The 25,957-nt window shown below is 39.1% G+C and overlaps 1 protein-coding gene across 5 annotated transcripts; it reads right to left on the bottom strand.

The window, feature by feature from the left end:
- Positions 1-1,918: 1,918 nt before the first annotated feature.
- Positions 1,919-21,125, bottom strand: TIAL1 (TIA1 cytotoxic granule associated RNA binding protein like 1). Of its 5 annotated transcripts, XM_070432163.1 has the most exons (14): positions 20,900-21,123; positions 18,631-18,698; positions 18,071-18,132; positions 14,129-14,225; positions 8,553-8,702; positions 8,258-8,312; positions 7,985-8,072; positions 6,086-6,161; positions 4,813-4,921; positions 4,413-4,508; positions 4,215-4,299; positions 3,843-3,966; positions 3,379-3,518; positions 1,919-2,296 (listed from the first exon to the last, which is right to left on the bottom strand). In XM_070432163.1, the coding sequence occupies exons 4-14, from the start codon at positions 14,138-14,140 to the stop codon at positions 2,170-2,172; spliced, it is 1,062 nt and encodes a 353-aa protein (XP_070288264.1). In that variant the 5' UTR covers positions 14,141-14,225; positions 18,071-18,132; positions 18,631-18,698; positions 20,900-21,123; the 3' UTR covers positions 1,919-2,169. The 5 variants fall into 5 exon arrangements, with proteins under 5 accessions (XP_070288264.1, XP_070288262.1, XP_070288263.1 ...); XM_070432161.1 differs by lacking the exons at positions 18,071-18,132; positions 18,631-18,698 and having other exon boundaries at positions 20,900-21,125; XM_070432162.1 differs by lacking the exons at positions 18,071-18,132; positions 18,631-18,698 and having other exon boundaries at positions 8,553-8,651.
- Positions 21,126-25,957: the final 4,832 nt, after the last annotated feature.

The raw sequence follows: 25,957 nt of genomic DNA, 5'->3' as shown, positions 1-25,957 counted from the left end.
AATATAATTAGTCCTTATAATTTTATTAATTCATAGAATATACAACTAGGAAATACTGCAGCTATGTTTTAGCTGTTATCGCAATAAGCTAATTGATTTACTGGCAGACCAAAAAAGGCAAACTGAGAATTTAATAGGCTTTTATCCATATATTTTTAAGTCTTTAATTGTTCAAGTTTCACATATATTCAAGAAATGTTTTTCTAGGAGGCATAATTGATATAATTTGAGTGTTCTCCTTATAAAATGTAAAATAACTTCTCCATAACATCCCCCAAAGACACCATGAACAAAAGAAATAAGGGTAAATTTTGTAATAGAAGAATATAACAGATGACTACTACTGAGGTTAAAACTAAAGTGTCATATAAAATTGGCCCAAAGATGAAACTTCAGACTCTGAATTTTCAGGTATAGTAACAATTAGCTATATTTCTAAATGGGGGGAAAAGGGGAAATAATACCAAAATTATTGTGGTTAGCCATTTATAAAACCATCATTATTTCAAATCTAGTTGTAAGATTTCAAAAGTTTCAATAATAATCTGTGGATATTAGCTACAACTTACTAAACTATAAAGGGTTTTCTCATTTTGGTGTCCAGGCCTCAAAACATTTCAAATATATTGCCTAAACATTTGCACCCCCTAGCTGTCAAAATTCAAATACATAGGATTTTATCCCTTTTACATTCCTGTTACGATAAAAGTTCAAGGCAGATTTTATCCACATAGCCTGAAAAATATCTCAGAAACAAACCTCATTCTTCTCCACCTGCTATTCATTTACAAACTGCACTCACACAGCCCAGCCTCTGTTCAGGCTTCTCATCCCATGCACACTACCCACACAGGAAAACAAATTAACCAAAAATAAAAGTCACAACTGTGTACTAGTTAAAGCGAACAGCCAATTATAAATTGGTAAACTGAACTGTCTAAATAAGATGCTTTAGCAATCTTGTTTAAAAAATTATTGGGCAAAATATATCTAATTTAAAAAACACCCAAATATTTTTTAAAAAACACTTGTATTATACAATTTATAGGAACCTTGATACAGTTTACAAGGTTTTAATCAAGGTGTTTATACACCAAGTGATGTAAAGCAAAGGGAAAAAAAGCGAAGAAAAAAGTCTAATCTGCAGTGACATTTTAAAATGTATTTCTGCATCAAAGATTTATATGAAATTAAAATTAAGGCTTTTTCTGTATAGTAATTTGTATAATTTTAATTTTACATAGTAGCCAACCTTGGAAATGTCAGTCTTAAACATTCTTATCAATCCACTGCATTCAATGCAGTGGACTGTTACTTCAAATAATTACATTGCTACTTCTATGTTGAAGCATGCTTTTTAAACACTGTAGTTAATATTTACAATGTATATCATTTAACTTCATGTAAAAGCACAAGTATGACTGTCTGACTTTAATACAAACACCATACTTGGAATTTTCCCCCAAAAGTGAAATGTAATTTACTAGTTTTAATAACACTTTTTAAAGTCTTAAAAATATGTCTTAATGTGGATCACCAACATTTGCTCAAGTAACTCAGACAATGCTGTTCCTTATTTAGGTTGCAAAATTTCTTTATCAGTCTGGCTTCAGGTTTCTTTAAGCATAAAGTAAATATTTCCTCCAAAGCGACTCCAAAACCATGCATTTCTTCTCAATATCACACTTTTTTCTGCTGACTTCGAATGTGGTCCACCTCAGAGTAGGGGAAGGAAATGTCAAGCAAGATTCAGGATGAACTTATATGTGATTCCCAGTTTTTCACGATCCTCCCTTTTTTTTTTTTTTTGCTCTTTTAAAAACAGTGAGTTAAAATACTGAATAGCAAGATAAAAATGGAATAGTATCTAGTAATCAAAATGTATTACCCATTTCTCCTATAAAATTTGTAGTCAGAATTGTCTTTATTGACTTTATTTTAGTTTTTGTACACAAAGAAAAATCATGTTCATATCCATCATGAACAAAAACTTAAAAAGGCAGAACTAGAAGACATGTGTCCTTCACCAAAGCAAAGCTGTGCTAAAGGTTCCAAACATTTCAATTTTTAAAATAAATATTTCCATTTTCCGATGTCTACTTCCATGTCTTCAGAGTGTCACAGGAAACTGAAGCTATTATGAATTACAATTTTGTTTAGAGTCCCAGCTCACTGTGTTTGGTAACTTGCCATACCATATCCAGCTTGGTTAGGAGGAGGTATTACAGGGGGAGGAGCTTGTCCTTGGGGAGGCTGAGCACCAAATCCACCCATCCAAGCAGCAGAAGGTGATTGACTGGGAAGAAAAAAACAACACTTCAGCAAACACAAGGAAAAATCATCTGTACATTTGTACAAAAACCAAGCAGAGCTAAATCACAGAATAGACATCAAGGAATCAACAAACCTACAACAAAGAGCCAAGAAATAATTGATACATAGCCAGCCACATATATGGAACACATATTACAATATTAGTCTTTTTTTAAATTTTATTTTTATTGATTTCAGAGAAGGGAGAGAGATAGAAAACAGCAATGATGAGAGAGAATCATTGATTGGCTGCCTCTTGCATGCCCCCCCACTGGGGACTGAGCCACAACCCAGGCATATGACCTTGACCAGAATTGAAACCTAGGACCCTTCAGTCCACAGGCCAATGCTCTATCCACCGAGCCAAACCGGCTAGGGCACAATATTAGTCTTAACTTGTTAAGAAAATACCCACAACTTAACACAATGACTACTCTGAAGAAAAGAAAAATGGCCCAGCCGGCTTGGCTCAGTGGTTGAGCGTTGACCTATGAACCAGGAGATCACAGTTCAATTCCTGGTCAGGACATATGCCTGGGTTGCAGGCTTGATCCCCAGTAGGGGTGGGCAGGAGGCAGCCAATCAATCAATGGTTCTCTTTCATCACTGATGTTTCTGTCTCTCTCTCCCTCTCTTTTTTTCTCTGAAAGCAAGAAAAAGATAGTAATTTTTTAAAATGACAAATGATACAACACATCATCTATCTCCCTACCGTATACTGCACACTGTATATCAATTTACAAGAAATTGTGTAAAAACATTTCTGAACCTATCTAGACGAAGATCTTTTCCACACCAAAATAAACAAGTAAATAAAATAGTACGTTAGAAATGTAAATCAAATTCTACCACTACTTATAAAGGTAGTAGGACACACCAAATATTACCCCAACCTCCATTTTCACCTAGGTAATAAAAACACATTTTTAGCACCATAAATCCCTTTTCATAAGGTTTTTAATAGTTCAATATATTTAATTTAAATAGATCCTCCCTAGGAAAAACATACTTTTTATTGCTTTTGTCAGAACCATATGTTTCTATACTGGAAAAACTCAAACTTACTCTACTCCAAATCCTTGTTGATTCCATGGTTGCCCATATACTCCATAAGGCGGTACTTGCCACCCATTTGCCATATACTGTCCATACTGTTGTGGGTTTCCATAAACTTGGCTCCACTGACCCCACTGACTATAGTCAACCTAGGAAAAAGCAAATTACTGTTTTAAGAAACAAGTAAGAAATACAGTATTTGAAGAAAGTGGGAGACAAGGAAGAGAAAAACTAAGCACCCTTATGTGAATAGGACTCTGTTATTTATCATTGTCTAAGTTTATTGGGGTGGTGACACCTGTGAAAAGAAAGTATTAAGATTCAGTTAATACCACAAAATAATCACTTTTGAAATAGCATTAAAAATCAATTGAAAGCAGATAAATGCTTCATTTTTTAATTTCAGTTTCTAAAGTGTTTATGTAGCTACATAAGATAGAAACCTTAAAAAGTGCTATGAAAAATCGAATTACCTGTTGAAAGTTTTTAGTCATATCAGGAGATTCTTTACCCCAATAGCATTTAACAACATGTCCTTCGATCGTAGTACCATTCACCGAAACAATGGCATGGGCTGCACTTTCGTGGGTTGAAAATCTGAGAGAAAAATAGAAAAACTTTTTTTAAAGAACTTAACACAGTACACAGCACTAGTTTACACACTTGTTAGTTTATAAGTGTCAATTTGGCATTGGTATCCGAGAGTACATTATATAGGTAGTTTGAAGTTCTACATTACAAAGTAATACTAACATAACAAACTCTGATACCTGGGGGGATCAAATAATGTAACTGAAAGGAACAAATCAAATTTAAGAGTAATAATAGTACAGGTAGAATTTTACCTGACAAATGAATAGCCCTTCTCTGGAAAAACTCTTATTTCCATGATTTGTCCAAATGGTGAGAATGTCTGTCTCATAAGCTGATCTGAAAAACAAAAACATACAAACAGATTATTCAAGGCTCATGTTTATCATAAAAGTGGTACTAATAGTGATGAAGCTACAGAAAGAAGGGGGTTAGAAAACCAAACACAATACCTGTTAACCCAGAAGCAATTCCTCCACAGTACACAGTACAATTTTTTGGACTTGACTGGTTTACTACATCTTCAAATCTTAACTGCTTAGTGTTATCTATATGCACAGAGAAAACAAAAATGTAGACAGCTATAAAGTGTTACAAAAGGGATTATTATATTAAGATATGCCTCATTTTGGGGGAAAAAATGAAAGAAAATATTTTTCTTGACGCTCTGATTTGATCTATATCAGCTGGTTCACAGCTCCAAATATACGTGTATCGAAGCCCAATTATTTTCAATTATATTCAAGATGAAATGAGTCTTGCAATGCTAATAAAATGTTTAAGAAGTTAAGACTATACTAATACATGACTTTATGAAGTCCCCATCATGTTAACAGAGTAGACGTATCTTACTTTCTTGTGTGCTTTTAGGTGCAGGTGGTTTACGTGTGGCCCAATTGGTTCTGATCTGACGACCACCCAGCCACTGACCTCCCATGTGCACAATTGCATTTTCTGCATCCTGTAGAGAAAAAAAGAGAAAGAGCAATTACAAACAGAAAACTGTAGTATATAAGACCCAGAAGATGAAAGAGAATGCTGGCAATGTTGGATCCAATAAATCTTATTAGTAAAATTAATTCACTGAGCATCCTAAACAAAACTGGACTAATATACTAAGAAAATTATTTAAATTGAGTGATTCATAAAAGCTATTTATTTATAGATTTCAAAATACCAGGTCAGTATTTAAGCATCAGAGAAATTTATAATTCACATATACAAGAAAAAGACCACAATCCCATTGGTTAAAAAATAAGGCAGAAATCCCGTAAGACAAAGTTGTTTTCTAATATTTTATAGATGATTTGTAATATAACTTTTACTGAATAATTTGTAAAAACTCGAATGTTATGGTCTAAATCACCTAACCCCGAAAATGTACATTCTAGTAGCAATGGATTGTAACTATAATACAAGATTAAAAACTCATTTAGGGCAGAAGACTTCTGCATTGTTGGAAAATGCTGTAAAGTGGCTGCCAATAAAAAATGAGTTTGGATTCTCAGAATTAATGTGAATTTGCAACAAATCTAAGCAAAGAAAGTATATGACTCCTGCCCTTTATCTTACTGCTTCAATAAATGCAGGTAATTTAAGTTGCTGAAACTGTTCTAAAATGCTAATGCCAAAGCCCACTTTATTATTTGATGTTATAGTTAATGCAAATACTTAGATATTTTAGTACTTCTTTCTTAAAAAATATATGCAAAAGTCAGAATGAGTTGCTTCAATTTTCATTTAATATCCCAACTACAAAAGTATGAATAATTATTAGAAGTTAAAACTGAGATTTTCAAAGTTAAGACCAAATATAATTTAACTTCCCCCCAAATTCTGAGACTACCTCATTTGTCCTACCCTTTCTTTAGCTTTACTTCTAAGTTACATCTTACCTTCACCAGTGCACAAACACAACTTTATTACTCTTCCTTATTATAATCAGGCTATCTTTTTCCAGCTATATATTTCTAAGCTTATGAAAAATATTAATTACACTCTATTGTTAAGACATACAAAATTACATAAAAGCTGTGTTTGTAGTTAACATCTAAAAATATTCAAGTTTCAGATTAATTAATGACTAAATTCTGTATTAAATTTAAATTGAATTGAAAGAACATACCAGTTTGTTATAAAAAGATACAAAACCATAGCCTTTGGATTTTCCAGTTGCCATGTCTTTAACTACTCGGGCATCCCTGTGAAAAGAAGCACAGCTAAATGAGGGAAGTAAGAGTCATCCTCAAAATAAAAACTAAAAGGAACCACACACACTGTATTGTGAGCATTTTTTAAAATAAAATTTCAGTTAGCCCTAATTAACTACAGTCATTCCTGAACTCTCCCTAACGCTTCTTTACCTGTTAGAAAAAAGCAGTAGGACAAAAACATGTAATAAACATGCAACCTAATCAAATAGCCTGTGCTTTCTAAACTAAATGCTCAAATCTGAAGATTAATAGGAACAATAGTTTCCTTTTCTAATATTCTATTGGCTAGTGTCCTCTAAGGTTTACTGATTCTATAAATTACTGTAACAATGCTAACTACTTTACCATGCAATCTCTAAATAGTTAAATGTTTTCTGCCTAGTGATACAAAATATATGAAATATTAAAAAATTGAAAAAGAGGAAAAAATAGGAATTAAAAAGGCATACATGGCCTGTTAACAGATTTCTTTATTTTTCTTGGTCAATTCTCTATCATCATTTTGGAGTTTGGGCAGCTGTAAATTTTGAAAAATTGACATTTTCAGAAATTTAAGAAAGGAGAATAAAAAACTAACAACAATGCTAAGCACACCAGTACGAAAACAACAAATTTACACAGAAATTTTAGTGAGTAAGTTAAAATGATTGGAAATATAGAACTCCACTGAATATAGAATGTTAAAATGTAAATACTAAGATATATGTATATATAAATAATGTATAATAAGAATAAATAGAAATGAGAAAAAAATCTACAACTGAGTTCCAGTGTGCACAGTTCCTTGCAGTTAGCCTTCAAGATCCTGTCCATTCTTATGAGCAATTCTGCAAAATAACCAGAATGCTATTACTTTTAATTGTGACTTGGACTTTAGAAAAACTGCAGCTCTCAGGTATAAATAAAGATTGAAAAACAGCAACCTGTATTATTTTTTATACTGATTTTCTACTTACCACATTTAGAGATTAAAAAGCAAAGCAAATATCAAAATAGAAAATTAAGAATTAAATATTTCTTTCAAATAAATTAAATCTATAGAACAACAAATTGTATACAGAAAAATATTGTTGTTCTTAGTTGAAACATATTCCTGTAAAGTAATACTAAAACGTATCATTTAAATCTACAGGAAATACATAAAACAAATAGATCTTAATCAAAAAGATAAATTATGATCAACATTTTATAGAATTGTAACCACTTTTAGTTTTCTAATATATTTGATCAAGTAACATATAATGAAATTTGAGCATGAACTTTGTTAAAAATTAAACCACATTTGGGCCCTAACTAGCAGAATAAAACACCACTAACAAAACAAAAAACAATTAATCCAAATTTATGGCTCAGACATTGAAACTTAATACTATAATAACATTTATCATTATAATTAAACATATACATTTTCAATCTAACCACAATATACCCCAGGATTTATCTACTTTCCCCCACTTATAAAAAGCTTAATACACAGTATAAATCACATTTATTTTAATCCATTATCTTTAACCACCAAATATTGAAAACATTCGACAAAAAGTTGGACTTTATAATAGTTTTTACCACCCAAACATCTGTTTCAAAGATAACAAACAATCACTTAAAAATTTTAAACACATTATACACAGGATTAGATAAAAACAAGACCCCAAAACATTAAAATGACAACATTTCAACAACATCTAATAAAAACAAAAACAAAACAAAAATCACACTAACTAGGAAAAGAAAATCTTAATTCTTATACAAGTTAATCATATACTATTGTGCCTATCACTATTGAGTATAGTATTGATTATGATACTTACGATATTTTACCAAAGGGGGCAAATGCTGATTTGATATCTTCTGTTGTAATTTCTGGACTCAAATCCCCAACAAACACATGGAAGTGATCTGAAATCAAAGCATTTGGTAATCAAATACTTAAGAAGTCAGCTACTAAACCTTTCATTTTTTTATTTTTGCTACTAAACCTTTTATAGGCAACACTAAGGGAAGGAAAAACCCTACTTAAGCTGGTAATGCTGCCAGAATAATTTCAGAACTCTTCCACAGTAAAATGCAGCAGGAGTACTTACTGGAAGTATCTTTTTTCTGGCTACTTGGTGTTGTTGCCCAGTTTACTTTGACCTCCTAAAAATAAAGATTATATTTAATACAATTATTAGAGATATCATTAAAAAGCATAACACTTACCACTTATTAAGTCATTTATCAAGCAGGGTAATTTTTGTAAAAGCACTAGGCTGAATAAAGCAAAACCATCACTCAGCAGAGCTGAATATTCTTTTAAAAACTTGCTACACAATAATGCAAACTAATTTGACATGCAAACACATATATTCATTAGGTGCCATTATTCTATTATCTTACCTTTCCCAAAATTTTTCTCCCATTCATAGCAGCTAATGCAGCAGCTGCATCTCTGTGTTCATAAAATTCCACAAAGCAATATGGGTCATTGCTTGTATGCTGCAAAACAGAAAATCCAACAGAAGAGTTGACCCTTCTGCTATCGGGTTGCTGAGAAGAAAATCCAGGAAAAAACATTACTGATAGCTAGGAATGTACAGGTGAGATTGCATAAGCTTATGAAAGCCTAACACTTTATAAATAAGAGTTATAGCTAGACCTGACTTTGCACCTCAGGATTCTGTTGTACGCCAACAGAACTGTCAAAGCAATATAGAAGTATGACTATCAGCATTAAATCAAAATATAGAATTCTAGTGAAGTATGATAAATATAAATTAGAAATTTATATTAGACCAAACAAAACCTCAGTTCAGATTTGATGGATAAGGACCACTTCCTTACCACTGCTCTTCTTTCCCAACAGAATTTTCAAAAGGATGAATTCTATTTATGCATCAGAATCTTTCACTAACTGTAACCCATGACTATAAAAAATACAGGAATGAACCAACTTTACAAACTTTACTCCTGTTAGTACTACATATGAGACGAGATTATGTATTTCTTTTATAGATAAGAAAGGAATGAGAATAAAATCGAAAAAGTTCAAATTTATAACTTGCTATTAAAGTGAATTCCCTTTCAAAATATTCTAATGTATTGGAGATCCTATAAACTTTTGAATTTGGTCATCAAAGACCAAAAAAATAAACTAGTGATTATTGAGAAAAAAATTTCTAAAAATGTCTTTAAATAAACATTTCAGGACAAAGCTACAATTTTATATCACAAAAACACTCATAAAAAATCGTTATTGTATATATTCCACAACATTATGCTTGACAGTAGTTGGCAAATAAGTATTTATAGATGATGAGAAAGTAGTGCACCTAATTGTATCATCTTACAACCTAAATAGAAGTAAATTTTATAAACCTGCAGCCTATATTGGAGTTACACAACTGTATAAATATATTTACATAAGGTTAAAAACATTCACCACTGTTCCATGTAAAATGCCCTAAAAAAAAATACTTAAAATGTGGAATTCTAGTTGCACTTACAAAGGATAAAAATACCAGATAAAATAAAGATCTTTTCAACAATCACTGTTTTTCATCCCAGGAAAGTTTTAGGAGAAAAATCCAAAATAAGACGTCTAAAACAATAGTGGCGAAGCAACCAGAGGCATTTCCTTGAGAGGGGAAAAAAAGTGTGATCATTAATACTGACAAGAAAACTATGGGCTCCCATACAAAATCCTACTGTCCTAGCCACATGAACGCTGTTCTTAAAGAGGCAGAGAAAGAAAATGGGGGGGAAAACTCCAAATCTTAAATTCCTCCTTTAAGAAAGTTAATATTTACTAGTAACATTCATTAAAGAAAGGACTTTAAAGGTAAATAAGCTAAAACTATGAGTCAATTTTTCCTTTTAGTCTTACCTTTTCTGCCCTATGGCCTCTAAGGAAAACACTGATAACTGTAGCAAAGCATAGAGAAGTCCAGTGGTAGATCTCTAACAAGACTTTAGTAAACGAGTCTACTCATGCACACTGACTGCACGTTTATCTAAGCAGTAGCAGGCCGGACCCCATTCAACATATGTAAACATGCACGTTTATATATTCACATCACACTACATTTTATATAAGACCCCACTGATTTCTGCCACTTCCCAAATGTCAGATGTGTTAAAAAAATTTTACTAGATAATATACATTTATTATAGTATACAGGGAAAGCTAAACTCTAAAATAAAACTATCTAAAGTTAAAAAATCATAAAACTAAGGGTAAGAAAGGATTTTTAATATGCTGAAATGAAATTCATGAAAGAAAAATAAATGCCTAGACAGTCAGTAGCCGTGGTTGCCAACTGGTGGTCAGTGCGGTCCGAAAGGTTGGCGACCACTGGTCTATAGTTGGAGTTCATGCCCTTTGGAAGCTTCCCACTTACACCACTGGCAAGTGACACTAAAAATCAACTGTGTCCTTAATTACTATTGTCACCAAATTTTTAAAAAATCCTTACCAAGGATATAATCTTTATTGATTTTAGAGAGAGAGGCAGAGAGAAACGATGTGAGAGAAAAACATAGATCGGTTGCCTCCTGTACGTGCCCCAACTGGGATCGAACCTGCAACCTAGGTATATGCCCTGACCAGGACTTGAACCCACAACCTTTTGGATGTATGGGATGACCACACTCCAACCAACTGAGCCACCCGGCCAGGACTGTTGTCATCAATTTTTTGGGGATGACATAAAGGCCAAGACAGAGAAATACTAGGTCTTACTACTATTTACAAGTTCAAATGTGGGAGGTGTAGACTATGGATAAATTTTGAAAATTCACTTCAAATCCCTCTACCCCTCAAATGGCTGTACATGCAGGTTTTTAAAAAACACTTCAGCCTAACCGGTTTGGTTCAGTGGATAGAGCGTCAGCCTGCGGACTGACAGGTCCCAGGTTCGATTCTGGTCAAGGGCATGTACCTTGGTTGCGGGCACATCCCCAGTGGGGGGTGTGCAGGAGGCAGCTGGTCGATGTTTCTAACTCTTCTTCTCCCTTCCTCTCTGTAAAAAAATCAATAAAATATATTTTAGCCCTAACTGGTTTGGCTCAGTGGATAGAGCGTCGGCCTGCGGACTGAAGGGTCCCAGGTTCGATTCCGGTCAGGGGCATGTACCTTGGTTGCAGGCAAATCCGCAGTAGGGAGTGCGCAGGAGGCAGCTGATTGATGTTTCTCTCTCGATGTTTCTAACTCTATCCCTCTCCCCTCCTCTCTGTAAAAAATCAATAAAATATATTTAAAAATATATGTATATATTTTTTTAAAAAACACACTTCAAATCATTATTAAATATCTTGCAAAATTTTTCTAATGATTCTTTCCCTTTCACATCCCATCCTCTTCTAAACGCACTCCAACTGGCTTCCAACCCAACGAAGCCACTGAAACTTTGTGTTAAACTCACCAATGACCTCTCTGTCAGCTCTGTGATCCCTTTTCTATCCTCACCTTGACTTCTGAACAGAATTCAAAACAAGGGACAACCCCCCAACCACGCCTTTAAATATTCTCCTTTACATTCCACTATACTCTCTTGGTTTTTCTGTTTCCTCACTGGAGGGGGGGAAGGGAGTAGTTCTTTCAAAAGGTAGTTCTTCCTCCTTAACTCAGACTAAATGTCTAAGTGTTGAGATGCTCCAGGGTCCCTCTACTCTTCTCTACACTCTCTCTCTGGATCTAGGAACTAGATGTCACCTAGTCCCATGGCTTTAAATACATACTACTGCAAGCTGGTATCATCAGCACTGGTCTCTCTCAAGTACCCAACTAGTTTATCCAACTGCCTACATACCGCGTCCATTTAACTGTCTAGCACACATCTTAAATTAGCATTGCCAAAACAGAGCTCCTGTTTCCCACCACTCCCCCCGTCCATCCTGTGCCTCCTCTAGTCATGCCCACTTTAGCAAGTAAATAGCATTACCATCCATTTAATTGCACAAACAAGAATCTTAGGGTCACCCTGGTCGGTTTGGCTCAGTGGATGAAGCGTCGGCCTATGGACTGAAAGGTCACAGGTTTGATTCCGGTCAAGGGCACATGCCCAGGTTGTGGGCTTGAACCCCAGTAGGAGCTGTGCAGGAGGCAGCCAATTGATAATCCTCTCTCATCATTGATGTTTCTGTCTCTCTCCCCCTCTCCCTTCCTCTCTGAAATCAATAAAAATATATTTTTAAAAAAGAATCTTTGGGTCATTCTTGAAGTCTTCTTTCTCATTACGTCCCACAGCCAATCGAGTACTACTGTTATTCTATCTCCAAAATATACACCAAGTTTATGTACCTCTATCTCTATGGCTACCACTCTATAGAACAAGTCCACATCACCACTTAAACTAGACTAGTGAAATAAACTCAGCTGGTTTCCCTCCTTCCACTCTTGCCCCTACAATCCATTCTCCACACAATAGTCATTCTCCAAATATAGTACCTTAAAAATACAAATCAGAATACATTGCCCTACTTAAAACCCCACTGCAACCGGAGTAAAATCCACTCTCTGTCATGGCCTGTACTGCCCTAAGTGATGCCAAACCCTGCCTGCCTATCTCTTTAGACTCACTTCCCACCATTTCCCCACTCACCAGGCTCAGCTATCCTGCATCTTTAATTGAACCAACACACCAAGCTCATTACCAACTCAGGCTTTGTATCTGCTGTGCCTTCTGCTTCTAGCTCTTCATGTAGATGGCACCATCTTGTTATTCCTGTCTCAGCTCGGAGATGACACCTTCCCTCACCACCTAGCCCATATAGCACCTCCCTCCATTCATCATCACAGAACTGCTTTATTCTCTTCATAGTTCCAGCTTTGACTATTGCCTAGCACAAAGTAAATTTTGTGAAAAAAATGAATGAATAAATAATCAGAAATAGGAAGAAGAGGAAACATAATATACCAGAACAGACTGATGATTATCATTAGTTAGAAAAAAAAGATCAAAAGACCAATTTGCTTTACAGATTTTTAACACTTCCCCTCTGTTTCGGGATATAACACACAATCCTTAGTACAGCTGCTGGTCCTACTGAACACTCCTTCTCATCTCTTGGCATCTCTATGACTAACCAACCCCATTGGAAACTCCAAGCATGCTACGCTTTCTGTCTTTTCCTTTCAAGCATTTACGCTGTCTACCAGACCAGATCAACATTCCTCTCTCTACCTGGAATCCCTTCTTCCTCAAATTCCTTTTTAGCCAGTTTCCATTATTATCTTTTTCAGTTCCAGCCTAGACACTGACTCTTCTAAGAAGCCTCTCCAGACCTAAGGCTGTACTGGAACTCATATGTTCTCCCACAGCACTTGAAACTGCTCCCATAGTATTTATTAACCTATATCATTAGTATCTGTTAACTCCTCTGTCTCCCTCATTAGACTCTAAACTGTATGGGGCTCCACACTATTTTATTCACCTCTATATCCCTAGGACTTACCATAATACCCGGTACACAGTAAATAATAATTTTTAAAACAGTGTTGAAACAAAATTATTACACTAACAATTTAAATTCCTATCTACAATAGGCTACTCAGTCGTTAGTATTTACTAAAAACACACAAGGTGCATAGTGTTGCACTATGCAAATAACCCAATATACACCAATTCCTAAACTTTAAACGTATACTACCTAAATCAGTAACACTCTTGTTGAATTGTATGGACTGTCATCTAGTTTTTCAACACTCTGAGATAAGTTGTAATAATTCTTTACAAGCAAGAACACTTGAAGGTAACAGCACAGGAACTTTGTCCTTGCAAATAAAACTCCATTCCAAACCTAGTTTGTCAGCCAGATCAAAGTAATACGTCAATACAACAAACATGAATCTCTCCATCAGAATAACTTGAGGTTTACTTAGAATGTTATTTTTAAATGATATTAGTCAACTCATGTACTGTATCTCAAAATGTTAAACATCATGCTGTCAGCACATGCAACTGGGAAGATCTTACCTCTGTTATCATTTTACAGCTTTTACAGGGTCCAATCTGACTAAATAACTGAAGTATAAGAACTTCCGTCACATCTCTGGAGAGGTTACCTACATATCTGGACAAAAAAAAAGAGAAAAAAGAAAAAGAGAAAAAATCAGTAATTTTCTTTCAGCTCTGGCTCTAACGTGTTATTATTTAACTCATCACCTTTTAGTTCATTTTAACTTCCTGTCTTCATACAGATATTCCAATTAAGACTGATTCTATGAAAGTAAAATTAATCCTTATTTAGGAAAGCAACAAATATTCTTAGGCCACTAATGAACCACTTGAAAAGACTTTTTATAAAGAACAAATTAACATAACCATGTATACCAAAAGCAGTTTTCTCATCTCATTAGAATAAAAATAATGAAAACTTAAAGCAGTCTCAAGATAACTACAATTTTTTAATGTGAAGCACAATTTAAAATAATGCATAACACACACACACACTCACAATTATTGACTTATCAAAACACCTGATCGTAAAGGGATATCCTTTTATATTAGATGTAAAGGAATATAACATGAGTTTATCTTAGACCTCCAACCAAAGCAATTACATGAACAAAAAAGAGAGTTAAAGTTATAGCAAAACACACAGAAATCAGAGGGGTTTGTTTGGTCTTGCTAAATAAAATTGTTATTGATATTATGTCTCGTTTGTTTTAGAAGAGCAGAGTAAAATAATAAAATTTCCTAGCCTAAAACACATCATAATCAACAAAATACGCATTTATCTAGATAAAGCAAATATAAAGACTTCTTTAGAAACTCCGAGAAAATTTAAGACAAATACAGCTATACTTCTGACTATGCCTAAAGAGTTGGGATCGGTTTTTGTTTGTTTGTTTGTTTGTTTGTTTTATAAATTGAGTATATATATTTTGTATAAGAAGTTTAAAACAGCCTGGCCGGCACAGCTCAGTGGCTGAGTGTTGACCTATGAACCAGGAGGTCACAGTTCGATTCTGGTCAGGGCATATGCCTGGGTTATGGGCTGGATCCCCAGTGGGGGTCGTGCAGGAGGCAGCCGATCAGTGATTCTCATCATAGATGTTTCTATCTCCCTCTCCCTCTTCCTTCCTCTCTGAAATCAATAAAAATATATTTTAAAAAACATTATCTAAAAAGAAGTTTAAAACACAGATGAATTTTTAAAAGGAAAAAAGAACACCATCACCCAGAGATGACCACCTTGGTTTTTCTTGTACCATGGATTTATTGTAATTTAGCTTACTTAATTGTCAAGCTTTTAAGTCTTTCTGGTACTCAGTGTAATTCCTATAATTTGCCTGTTATGAACCTCACCAAGCAAACAATATTTATAAAAATTAACAGTTTCTTCTGGAAAGTAAAGGGACATACGTTTTTATTTTCCTAATATGAAACATATGGAAACTTAGTACCGAGACCAAAATAAGCTTTGCATCTATTAACATATTAAATACGTAACTGCTTTAAGATGGAACACTTTGTGAAAGGAGAAAACAGAGAAAGGTAAAGTTACGTGTAATAAAGAAAATTATCTGATTAGGAATGAATAGCCACTTTCCAGTTCAACTAAGAATTTCATTGCAATGGGTACTAATACCTTTAATTTATATGCTCTAAAACGGAAACACAAGCCCAATGTTAATTAGTAGAGGACTAACCCAGTGACAAACTTGTTTAGGTCCACCCATACCATCTTTTCCTTACAATTAAAGTAGAACAGACCCATTGCTAGGGCATACAGTGACACACCTCTTCCAGCAGTAGTGAAAGGTTATAGGCCAGGGGTCCTCAAACTTTTTAAATAGGGGGTCAGTTCACTGTCCCTCAGACAGTTGGAGGGCCGGACTATAGTTTAAAAAAAAACTATGAACAAATTCCTGTGCACACTGCACATATCTTATTTTGAAGTAAAAAAACAAAACGGGAACAAATACAATATTTGTATTTGCATGTGGCCCACGGGCCGTAGTTTGAGGACCCTTGTTAATAGACTTACGAGTTAGCTAGACAACTACCTGTCCCTTTTCAACTCAGAGGGTTTGTGAGCAATCATGGATGGAATAATTTATTTTTTGTACAAGGTAGACCTCTCTATAAAGAAAGTGAACAAGTAACCCTGGTCTCCTAAGTGCTATGTTCATCTAACCTAAAGTGCTAGTTAGCTCATTTTTAAGAGAATTGGCGTGGATAAAACTAATTTTCACATATTGAAGCTAACAAATAACAAAGTTAAAACAAAACGATCACTGTGGTATAACAAATTTTAAATAGTTTTAAATCTGTATTACTGCTTAAAACCTTGATTTGTTGCACAGGCATTAATTACCTTCCATATATAACAGTCACAATCAAAGCTGTTACTGTTTCATAGGATTTTTATTTCAAGCCAATCTATTCCAATACATTACAATTTTGAAGAATTTCTAGAGGCACATTTAGATATATTAACTTACATCTCAAGCACTGATGCCAAAGAGCAAAAATGTTAACCAACGTTTAGAATGACATTAAATACTTATAGAAAACCCTAGTTTTAAAATGTTTGCTATTTTTCAAATATCTCCACTAAAAGTTCTGTAGTAAAGCAGCCAACTTCTTTCTGCTCTGGTTATGAAGCAATCCTTTTAATCTAAAGTTCCAAGTGTTTAAATATAAAATTTCGACTCAAAGATCATATATAAAATAACAGAAAAAGACAAATGACTCAAATTTTGTATTGGGAGGTGAACTCAGAGTAAACGATTTTTAACTCAAGAAAAAAGAAAGGCATACCTTAGGTCTATTTTATCTTCTAAGAACAGGAACTGTAGGAACTAAAGCATTAAAAGTGGAAAATGATGCCTTTATCCCTAACATCAGGGTTAAAATTCAATTTAAGACTAGAAGCTTCTCGGTTGCACAGTAGGCAAAAGTTCACATTGCTAAACTATTTCCTATGTCCCACTGGGCAGAATTTTAAGTTAAGAACATGCCTTTCAGAGAAAAGACAAATCACACATTTCACCATTGGATGTTTTCTTACTCTGAAAAGGGTAGCCCTACCAGGGCTGAAATTACCAGCATTTTTACAAAACATAACCAAATTTCTCTAATAAAATAATATTTTTATTTTTGTTCTTGAGAAGTTCCTATACAAGAGGAGATTTTGCAACAATACCCTTCAGTGGGCATCTAATGAATTATCAATCTGTCAATATTTCATTTAAGGTAGGAGGCAAGGTGCAGGAAAGGTACAGGTGAATTGATCAACTACATAAGAGACTGATAATACATTTTAAATAAGCAGACAATATGATTAAGTTGAAAGGCTTAATTACAGCCATAAAACAGGCAAATCTATGGTGTAGCTAGTCAATATTATAATGGAACTTAATAGTATTTTCTTCTGCTGTTGCCCTTACTCAGATTATACTCTAAATCATTGGTTTATTTCCTCCGTTTGACTGAGTATCAGGAAGGACAGTTTTAAGGGATGACATTGCAAAACAAGGTATAATCCCAGATCCACAATTTCTACTCATTTTGGTGCATCAGATGGATGAAGAAAGTAAACTATCATAGAACACCATTATAATTGAATGTTGACTGCAGATTCAGATATACCATGGCTCAAATCACTGCATTTAGAGCTACCCCCAACACGTCTGAAATGTGGATCCTACAAGGCAGCTCTCAGGCAGTCCAGTTCCAACATCAGTTTTACGTAGCATGATCTCATTTGTTTGCTTTTTTAAATCACAAGTTACCCAATACATATTACCCCAAAATAAATGTCAAATGAGAATGGAGAACAGCAGAAAACAGACCTTTAAAGCAACTATTTGAAAAACTTTAGGCTCAACATCAAAGCAATTCTATACCACTTTAAATACCATCGAATAAATTAGTAATACTGTAGGTAATGAATATTTAAAGACCTACCTAGGCTATAAACACCATATTGTTTTCTGATGATAGAACCATATGTCTTAGCTTGTGTGTGTCTGCAGGAAAAAAACCTCACTAGTAACACACAGGCATTTTAAAGAAACAGAGTACATTATCTTTTAAAACATACTGGCCACTTGAAAACCTAATCCGTAGATCACAATGTTAAATAAAAGGAGCTCCATAAATAAACAAAATAAAACCCTACTAGATATCAATCTCTACAGTCACATTCAAAAGTTTTTTATTACAGTAGTTGTATCTAAAGAACCCTTTCAGGAGTAATATGTAAAATAAACACTTAAAACTACTATGCATTGTTTTTTTAATTAAAATCTGATCCCCCAAAAAATCCCAATTGTGAAACATCTGCTTTTACTTCAAAATTTTACATTTGAAGGTTTTAAAATATATATAAAATCAACAGACAGCATCATGTGCATATGACAATCAAGTCTGCCTATAATTTTAAATCAATCGGACTTTTTTTTTTAAAAAAAGGACTTAATACTAATTTAATGACAAGAGTATAATCAATGTAAAATATTGAATACCTCTTATTTTCCAGGCAGTGAACTAAGTGCTGCAGGGGTAAGACCTAGGAAGATGTAGCAGTCCTTGTCTAAAAAAAAAAAACCCTTCCCATGAGAATAGTGGGAGGAAGAAAAAGGAAGACAGAATAGTAAGCATGTACATCAACGCTCAAGACGTTTCCTTACCGATGTGTATACATGTCACATTTTAGACAATTGTAAACACAGATAAAGTCAGTGTGTTTGGGAGAAAGAAGAAGGGACAGGTCGGAAATAAGAGACAAAAAAGTTAGCTTATTATTATTAGTCAACTGAGGAAAGTCTAAGGTATGATGGAGATGAAGGCAGGACAGATGCAGAGATATATGAATTAAAAGTATTGAAATAGCATATTTTTAGCACGGCAAAAAACAAGAATTTCTCTTCATAAGGAACAGTTAAATAATGAGAAATATGCCATGAGAATTTACCAATTATACAGCAGCTATTATGATGCAATCATGACATTTCAGATTTTTAGATACAACGTAACCTTTTTTAAAAAAGTTTTTATTTATTTGAGAGCGAGAGAAAGGGAGAGGGAAAAACATCCACGTGAGAGAGAAACAGGTCTGCTGCACACCCTAGCCAGGGATGGAGCCTGCAAAAATGGAACTGGAGGCCTTTCACCAGCCAGAGCAATACTATGTTGTATTTTTGTTAAATACATGCTAGCTGGGCTCCAAATCCAGCTTTCCCAGATGCTTCCATCAAAACACACACTAACTAAATATCAAGCCTTGGCTTCAACAGATGTTAAAGAACAAATTTCAAGTCTGTCCCAATTCCCTTTCTGGGAAAAGAAGGCCAAAAGGGAAGACGGAACAAAACAAACATAAAAGTTTCACTAAGCAGGCTTTTCATTCAAGCATTTGGTGCTTAAGTTGGCCTCAAATTCTCAAAACAGGATGGTAACTACTTTAGTGAGGCAGAGCAATAGGCATGAAAAAGTGCAAGCCCCCCCACCCCCCCAAAAACAAACAAACAAAAGGAACCGCCAAGCCTGTATCGATATGGTCCAGGCATCTCTCTGCTTTACTGAGCCAGCTTTTCTTTGGTAAGACCCCAGAGATGAGGCTAGTCGGACTACCTGAGGACCTGTCCCCCCTGCATCTGCTCCCCAAAAAGTAACGTGCCCATGACATCGCAGAGCCAGGTGAACTATGACCCTAGCAACGCCAGGCGGAGGCAAGAGGAAAAACAAAGCAGCGATTGGGCTCCTTGGACTCCAGGTGGGCGCTGAGCTTCGAGAGGCGAGGAAAACCCAAGGTGCCCAACATAAAACATCAACTAAAGTTACCCAGACTTTTATTTTTAATGCAGGGAAAAGAAAAGAGTGCCCACACTATCCAGAAAGGAATGCAAGTGCTGAGTCATCACTCTTCGGTAGGAAAGACACTCCGGCCAGCGGTGGGAAGAAGAAACTCATTCATTAGACTGGGCTCCAGGTAACGAGCAAGAGCGAGCGGGCAGAAAGCGCGTGCCGACGACACACAATGCGCGGTGGGGAAAAGGCATCGTTTTATCCAACCCCGAGGGTCCGGACAGATGGAGAAGCAACACGGAGAGGACAAAAGCAGCTGGACCAGGGGTTGTCAGGGCAGCGCAGGGAGCGCTCGAAGGAGACTTCGTTATCCCAGAAGCGCAAGATGCTCCCGGGGCAGGAGGCATCCCTGCGCGTCCCAAAGTAGCGGGCGCCGGGCGAGCGTTTCCGACAGCGTGGGCGGGGGCACGTGGGGGCCGCGCCGGGGACGGGGCGCGAGCGCCGGGAGCTCCGCTCGGGAGGAGACGGGGCAGCCGGGGACCGGGAGCGCGCGAGCGCCCCTTCCTCCAGGCCCCGGGGGCTGCGGCGGCGGCCCCACCCCCAGTCCCACCCCCACCAGGCCCTGCCCCCGTGGGGACAGCTCCTGGCTCAGCCCCGGACCTGGGAGCAGCGGGCAAGCGGGAGCTCTCCGGGCCCGACCGCCTCTGCCGAGCAGAAACCGGCCTGGGAAAGATGTGCAAAGAAGGCGCGACAGAAAGAGCTCGACACCGGCCCCAGGCCCCGGGAAGTGGCCGTGGGGGGAAGGGAGGGCTTCCTTCCCGAGGAAAAGGGGACAAACGAGGAATGCACTTCGCGGCCGCGCCACCCCAGCCAGGGTGCCGCCGGGGGTCTCGGCTTCGGCCCCGCTCCCCTGCCGCTCCCCTCCCACAGCGACCCGCGGTGCCCGGGCCTCGCGGCGCCTGGCACCCCCTCATCTCGGGTACTCACAGAGTCCGGGGCTGCCCGTCGTCTTCCATCATGGTGGGTGCGACGGAGAGATCCCGGGACAAGGGGGAGGGCAGGGTCGGGGAGGGGAGGGGGTGGGGAGGAAGGGGAGGGGGGCTTCGGGCACCAGCTGGGGACAAGGAAAGGACACCGAACCCTGCTCACGGGCTCTCTCCCCCCAGCCCGCTCCGGACACTGCGCTCCAACCAGGAGGAGCAGGAGGAGGAGGAGGATGAACAAAATGGCCGCCGCCACCAGCCAGGCAGGAAACGGGGCAGAGCGCAGGCGCGGCCCGCCAGGTCACAGCTCAGGCCAGCCGCGACGGCCTGTGAAAGGGATAACTAAGTGAGGAGAAGCACAGGCCGCCGAGGAAGCCGTGTGTCCGGTCACGAGGGCTCACGTCGTCGCTGTGCGCCCCCTGGCCGGCCGAAGCCCAGCCAACTCAAGAAGAGAGTGAGAGGAGAACCGCCATGAAACCGGAGTCTCTGGGAATTGTGGTCCTGGAAACGAGAGAGGGCAGCACGTCAAAGTGCTTCTGGGAACTGTAGTCCGAAGGAGCCGCGCGCTGGGACGCGAAGACGAGACTTCTGGGTACTGTAGTACGTGAGGACGTGCGGCGACCAGGAAGTCGGAGTACTGGGACCGGAGGGGGAGAATAAAGGCGATGTTAAAAGGCTGGGAAACGAAGCGGGCGAAAACGCTGTCCCGGACATAAACTACAAATCCCAGAGTGCCTCGCGCTGGGGGCTGTCCGAGGACTGCTCCAGGCATTTTAGGGCTCATCTGTTGGCTCGGCCTGAGCTGCTGCTCCGCCTCCGTCCAGCCCGAGAGCGGTTTCTTCAACTGCGGCTCAGGCAGCGCTCTGGCTCCGCATGGTGTCCGAGCCGGCAGGTCTCTCCGGCCCTGTATTAGTCCGAACGGCTGGCCCGCGGACACCAACCGCCGCCCCGCGCCAAGGGCCGGAGTCGCGCAGGCAGGCCTCGGGCGGGGAGGAGCGGGAAGTGCTTTCTGCTGGGCCCTTCGGGCTTCCCTAGGGCCGGCTGCGTCCTTCGGGCGCGTTTCTCCGCCAGTAGGTGTTCCTGGCTTCGGTAGCCGGCTATAAAGGTTTCCATGATCTCATTGGTAAGGGTAAGAAGAGTAGTCCTCCATTAAAATGACTCATCGAGTCGGCGTAAGGTTCAATGGTAATGCCCTCCACCCCTTATTTACTTATTAGAGTGGAAAAAACCTGTGGGCAGAGACGGGCCAGACTTCAGGTTGTGTCGATAGAGAGCGGGCCGGTAGGCGGGGAAGGAAGTCGATGGGCACGGGAAGCCACGTGCGGGCTGGCGCTCGCCCTGCCGTTCGTTTCCCCCAGCTCACAGGACTCTTCCCACCGCCTCCCCGCAGCCATCTCTAGGAGAACGTGGTGGAGGTCATGCCCCTCTTGTAGCTTAACGAAGGGCGGGGACGGGTTTTTCAGCCCCAGCTTAGGGGTCCCAGTTAAAACCGCACCTTGAGTTAGGGCGTCGGCCCGCGTCAAGGGCGCGTACCTGGGTTGCCGGTTTGCTCGGGTCCCCTGGACAGCATGCACGCCAGAGGCAGCCAGCCAATCGACGAAAGGATCTCCCCCCCCACACACACACCTCCCCGTCTCTGAAAAGCAATGGGAAAAATATTATCAGGTGAGGAGTAACGAACAAATAAACGAGAGTTGGTTCTACAAGCGTGCGGAGGACCTACAGTGCAAGCCGCTGTCTGCTGGCACCACCGGATCCTAGTCCTGTCCGGAGTGTCAGCTGCAGCAAAAGCCGGCTAATGTCCATGTGGGGGGAGGGCGGGTTGCAACGTGCAAGGCTTCAGAGAGACCGTGACAAGAGAGTTGAGCCCCATTAAGAGTCAGTGGCAACAGCAAAGACCCACAGAGGCCAAGACCCGGGGCCAAACTGTTTGGTTTCCACCCCCACCCCCACCCCAGGGGAGAAACGGGGGAAGGCGAGAATGCCCGCAGTACAGGCTGGACGCTTGTGGAAAGAAAAGGGAGGAAGGAGGATCTCTGAGGAATTGCCTCAGACTTGGGGCAGCTCTAAGAGAGCCTTGACCAGGCCACTGGGGAGCCCGGAACACAGCTTGCCCCTTGAGCATCCCTGCTGTCTCAGTCACAGCCCGGGAAGGCCTGGTCTGTGCATGGATGCTACACCGGATATAGAGCAGCTGTCTTCTAACCTGGAGGAGACCTGGAGGCTGTCCACTACCTACACACCTGGTAGCAGGTTCTCTTGCAGGGAGGTCTAGTGACCTTGGTGGTCAGAGCTTCGTGCAGGCACTGGCCAACCTCTCTATACCTGCGCCAATCCAAAACTTCCTAAGTTTGAATCCTGGTAGGTTAGTCTCCATCATCCTTTACTCGTCCGTATGTATTAAGCAGAGAAGTATACCAGATCTGTATTGTAGCAGGTAACTCAAGCAGTTGTGTGGGTTATTATAGGAACGACTGATTTCAGGCTGAGTTCTGGGACATAATTTCAATAACCCAGGCAAGAAGAACAAAAGAAAAAAGAGCCCAGCTGGCGTGGCTCAGGGGTTGAGCATGGAGCTGTGAACCAGGAGGACACGGTTTGATTCCCGGTCAGGACACAAGCCTGGGTCGTGGGCTCGATTCCCAGTAGGGGGCGTGCAGGTGGCAGTGGATCAATGATTTTCTCGTCATTGGTGTTTCTATCTCTTCCTCTCTGAAATCAATAAAAATATATTTAAAAGAAAAAAAACCCACAAAAATAAAACAATAGTCCAGCAAGAGATAAGGAGATACAGATTGAGTGGAGTTTAGCCAGTAGCAATGAGAAAAGGAAGTTATGGATTCAAGATAACGGGGGAAGACAGGTGGGAGAAAGGGAAACCTGAGATGACTCCGAGGTTTACGGCTTCGCTCTCCACCGGGTTGTGGGGCCTTTCACTGAGTTGGGAAATACAGGAGAAAGAAAGGTTTTAGGGAAAGTTAGTTTGCTTTTGCACTTGCTGATCACGTGTGTATTTAAAGCTGCCCAACCAACGTACAAGTGGATAAAGAAGTCTGGAGCTCATGTAGGGGACCAGCCTGGCTTTGGGAGTAGTCCATCTGTGGGTGTCATTGAACCTTAATATGAGAGAAAATATCACCTGAGGAGGGTCTAGAAGCTAAGAGGCCAAGAACAGGAGAGGACACTAACATATAAGGACAAAGAGGGGCTACCTTAAACAGGTGATCAGGAATAATCACAAGGAAAGGCTATCAAAACCCACAGAAAAGAACACGAGTTGGTGAGGATGTGAAGAATCTATAGTGTCCAGTTGTTTGGTCAAACAGTCCAGATGCTGTGGGAGTCTTTTGTAGGTGTGATTAAAATTTACAATCAGTTGGCTTTAAGTAATGGAGATTACACTCGATAATGTGAGTGGGCCTCATCAAATCAGTTGAAGGTCTGAAGAGCAAAAACAGGTTTCCTGGAAAAGAAGGAATTCTGCCTTAAGTTCTTCATAAGTCTCCAGCTGCTGGCCTACCAGCCCCAACAATCACATGAGCTAATTGCTTAAGACAAATTATCTTTTTCCATTGATACAGATGGTATATATATAAAATCTCCTTTTGGATCTGTTTCTCTGGAGAATCCTGACTGATACATATCCCAAATGCCCTTAAGCTTCGGAGTGGATAAACAAACGGGTACATAATCCATACAATGGAATAACACTTAGCAATGAAAAGGAATGAAACAGGCATGCAACGCAGGAATGAATCTCAAATGCATTACGCTACATGAAAGGAGACAGGTTCAGATGGCTATATACTGCATGACTCCATTTAATTCTGAAAGAGGCAAAACTGTAGGGATGGAAAATAGATCAATAGTTGCCAGAGGCTGAGGACTGAAGGAAGAGATGATTATGGTGTGGGAATATTTTGTGTGCTGAGAACTTTTATAGCTTGATTTTGTGAGTTACATGGCTGTAAATTATACCTTCTAAAAAATAAATAGGAGCCCAGCGGTGTGGCTCAGGGGTTGAGCATTGACCTATGCACCAGGGGGTTGCCTGTTTGAGTTCTCGGTCAGGGCACATATGATCGTGTGAGGGAGCGCAGTTTAACTTGCTTGAGGATGAAAGAGACGGCGAGGCCAAGCCATCCAGATGTCCCAGCTGACCTTCCAGCTGAAGACTGCAGCGTGGACGAGCCCAGGTGAGACCAGCAGAAGGCCTGGTTGGCCAACCCAGAGACGTTAAGCCTCTGACAGTGATGGCGAACCTTTTGAGCTCGGCCTGTCAGCATTTTGAAAAACTGTAACTTAACTCTGGTGCCGTGTCACATATAGAAATTTTTTGATATTTGCAACCATAGTAAAACAAAGATTTATATTTTTGATATTTATTTTATATAAATCCCATTTAACAAAGAAAAATCAACCAAAAAAATGAGTTCGTGTGTCACCTCTGACACGCGTGTCATAAGTTCGCCATCACTGGCCTAGGATAACGTAATGTAGCAGTAGATGATTGAAACAGTTCTGATTATCCCAACCTCTTCCTTCCACCAAAGGGATGGCAGCTACCCATTTTGTTCGTTCAGTCCTCCAACACATACAGTTTAGGGTAAATTCTGCTTTCCTAAGTGGACCCTGACTGATACAGTATTATTATATCAATTTTACAGATGAGAAGACTGAGGCTCATGAGATTGAAATATGCCAAAGGTCACTGCTAATAAGGGCCCCAGGCTGACTCCAGAGCCCTTGCTATACTTCATATTAACATTATTAATCTAGAACAATAGATGAACATACTCTATAATAAACAACTTGCTGTAGATTATGATGATAATTATTGGAAGTTGATGTCACCACTATAGAAAGGGTTCTGTTTAACATTCCGAAGGCCCAGCTAGTGAGCCAGCAGAGGGAGCTGTGTCTCTAAGGACCAAGACAGCGGCTCTCACCCAGTAGGGAATAAGGCTAACAATGCGGATCCAAAGGACTGGCTCCGTGGTTGAGTGTCGACCTATGAATCAGGAGGTCACAAATTCCCATGGGAGAGGAGGTTGGGGTCCAT

This window comes from Myotis yumanensis, unplaced genomic scaffold (genome assembly GCF_028538775.1).
Source record: "Myotis yumanensis isolate MYYU_CA2020_CCGP unplaced genomic scaffold, mMyoYum1.0.hap1 SCAF_13, whole genome shotgun sequence".
NCBI classification, from domain to species: domain Eukaryota; kingdom Metazoa; phylum Chordata; class Mammalia; order Chiroptera; family Vespertilionidae; genus Myotis; species Myotis yumanensis.
The sequence above is the reverse complement of the archived record's forward strand: the minus strand, read 5'-3'. Positions and strand labels throughout refer to the sequence as shown.

Excerpts from the sequence above, each read along its gene's own strand:
- TIAL1 (XM_070432161.1), bottom strand. The coding sequence starts at position 20,931 with ATGATGGAAGACGACGGGCAGCCCCGGACTCT. Across the intron at positions 14,226-20,899 it reads GACGGGCAGCCCCGGACTCT|ATATGTAGGTAACCTCTCCA; the intron begins GTGAGTACCCGA and ends TTTTTTGTCCAG. Across the intron at positions 6,162-7,984 it reads GCCCCCTTTGGTAAAATATC|GGATGCCCGAGTAGTTAAAG; the intron begins GTAAGTATCATA and ends TTCTTTTCACAG.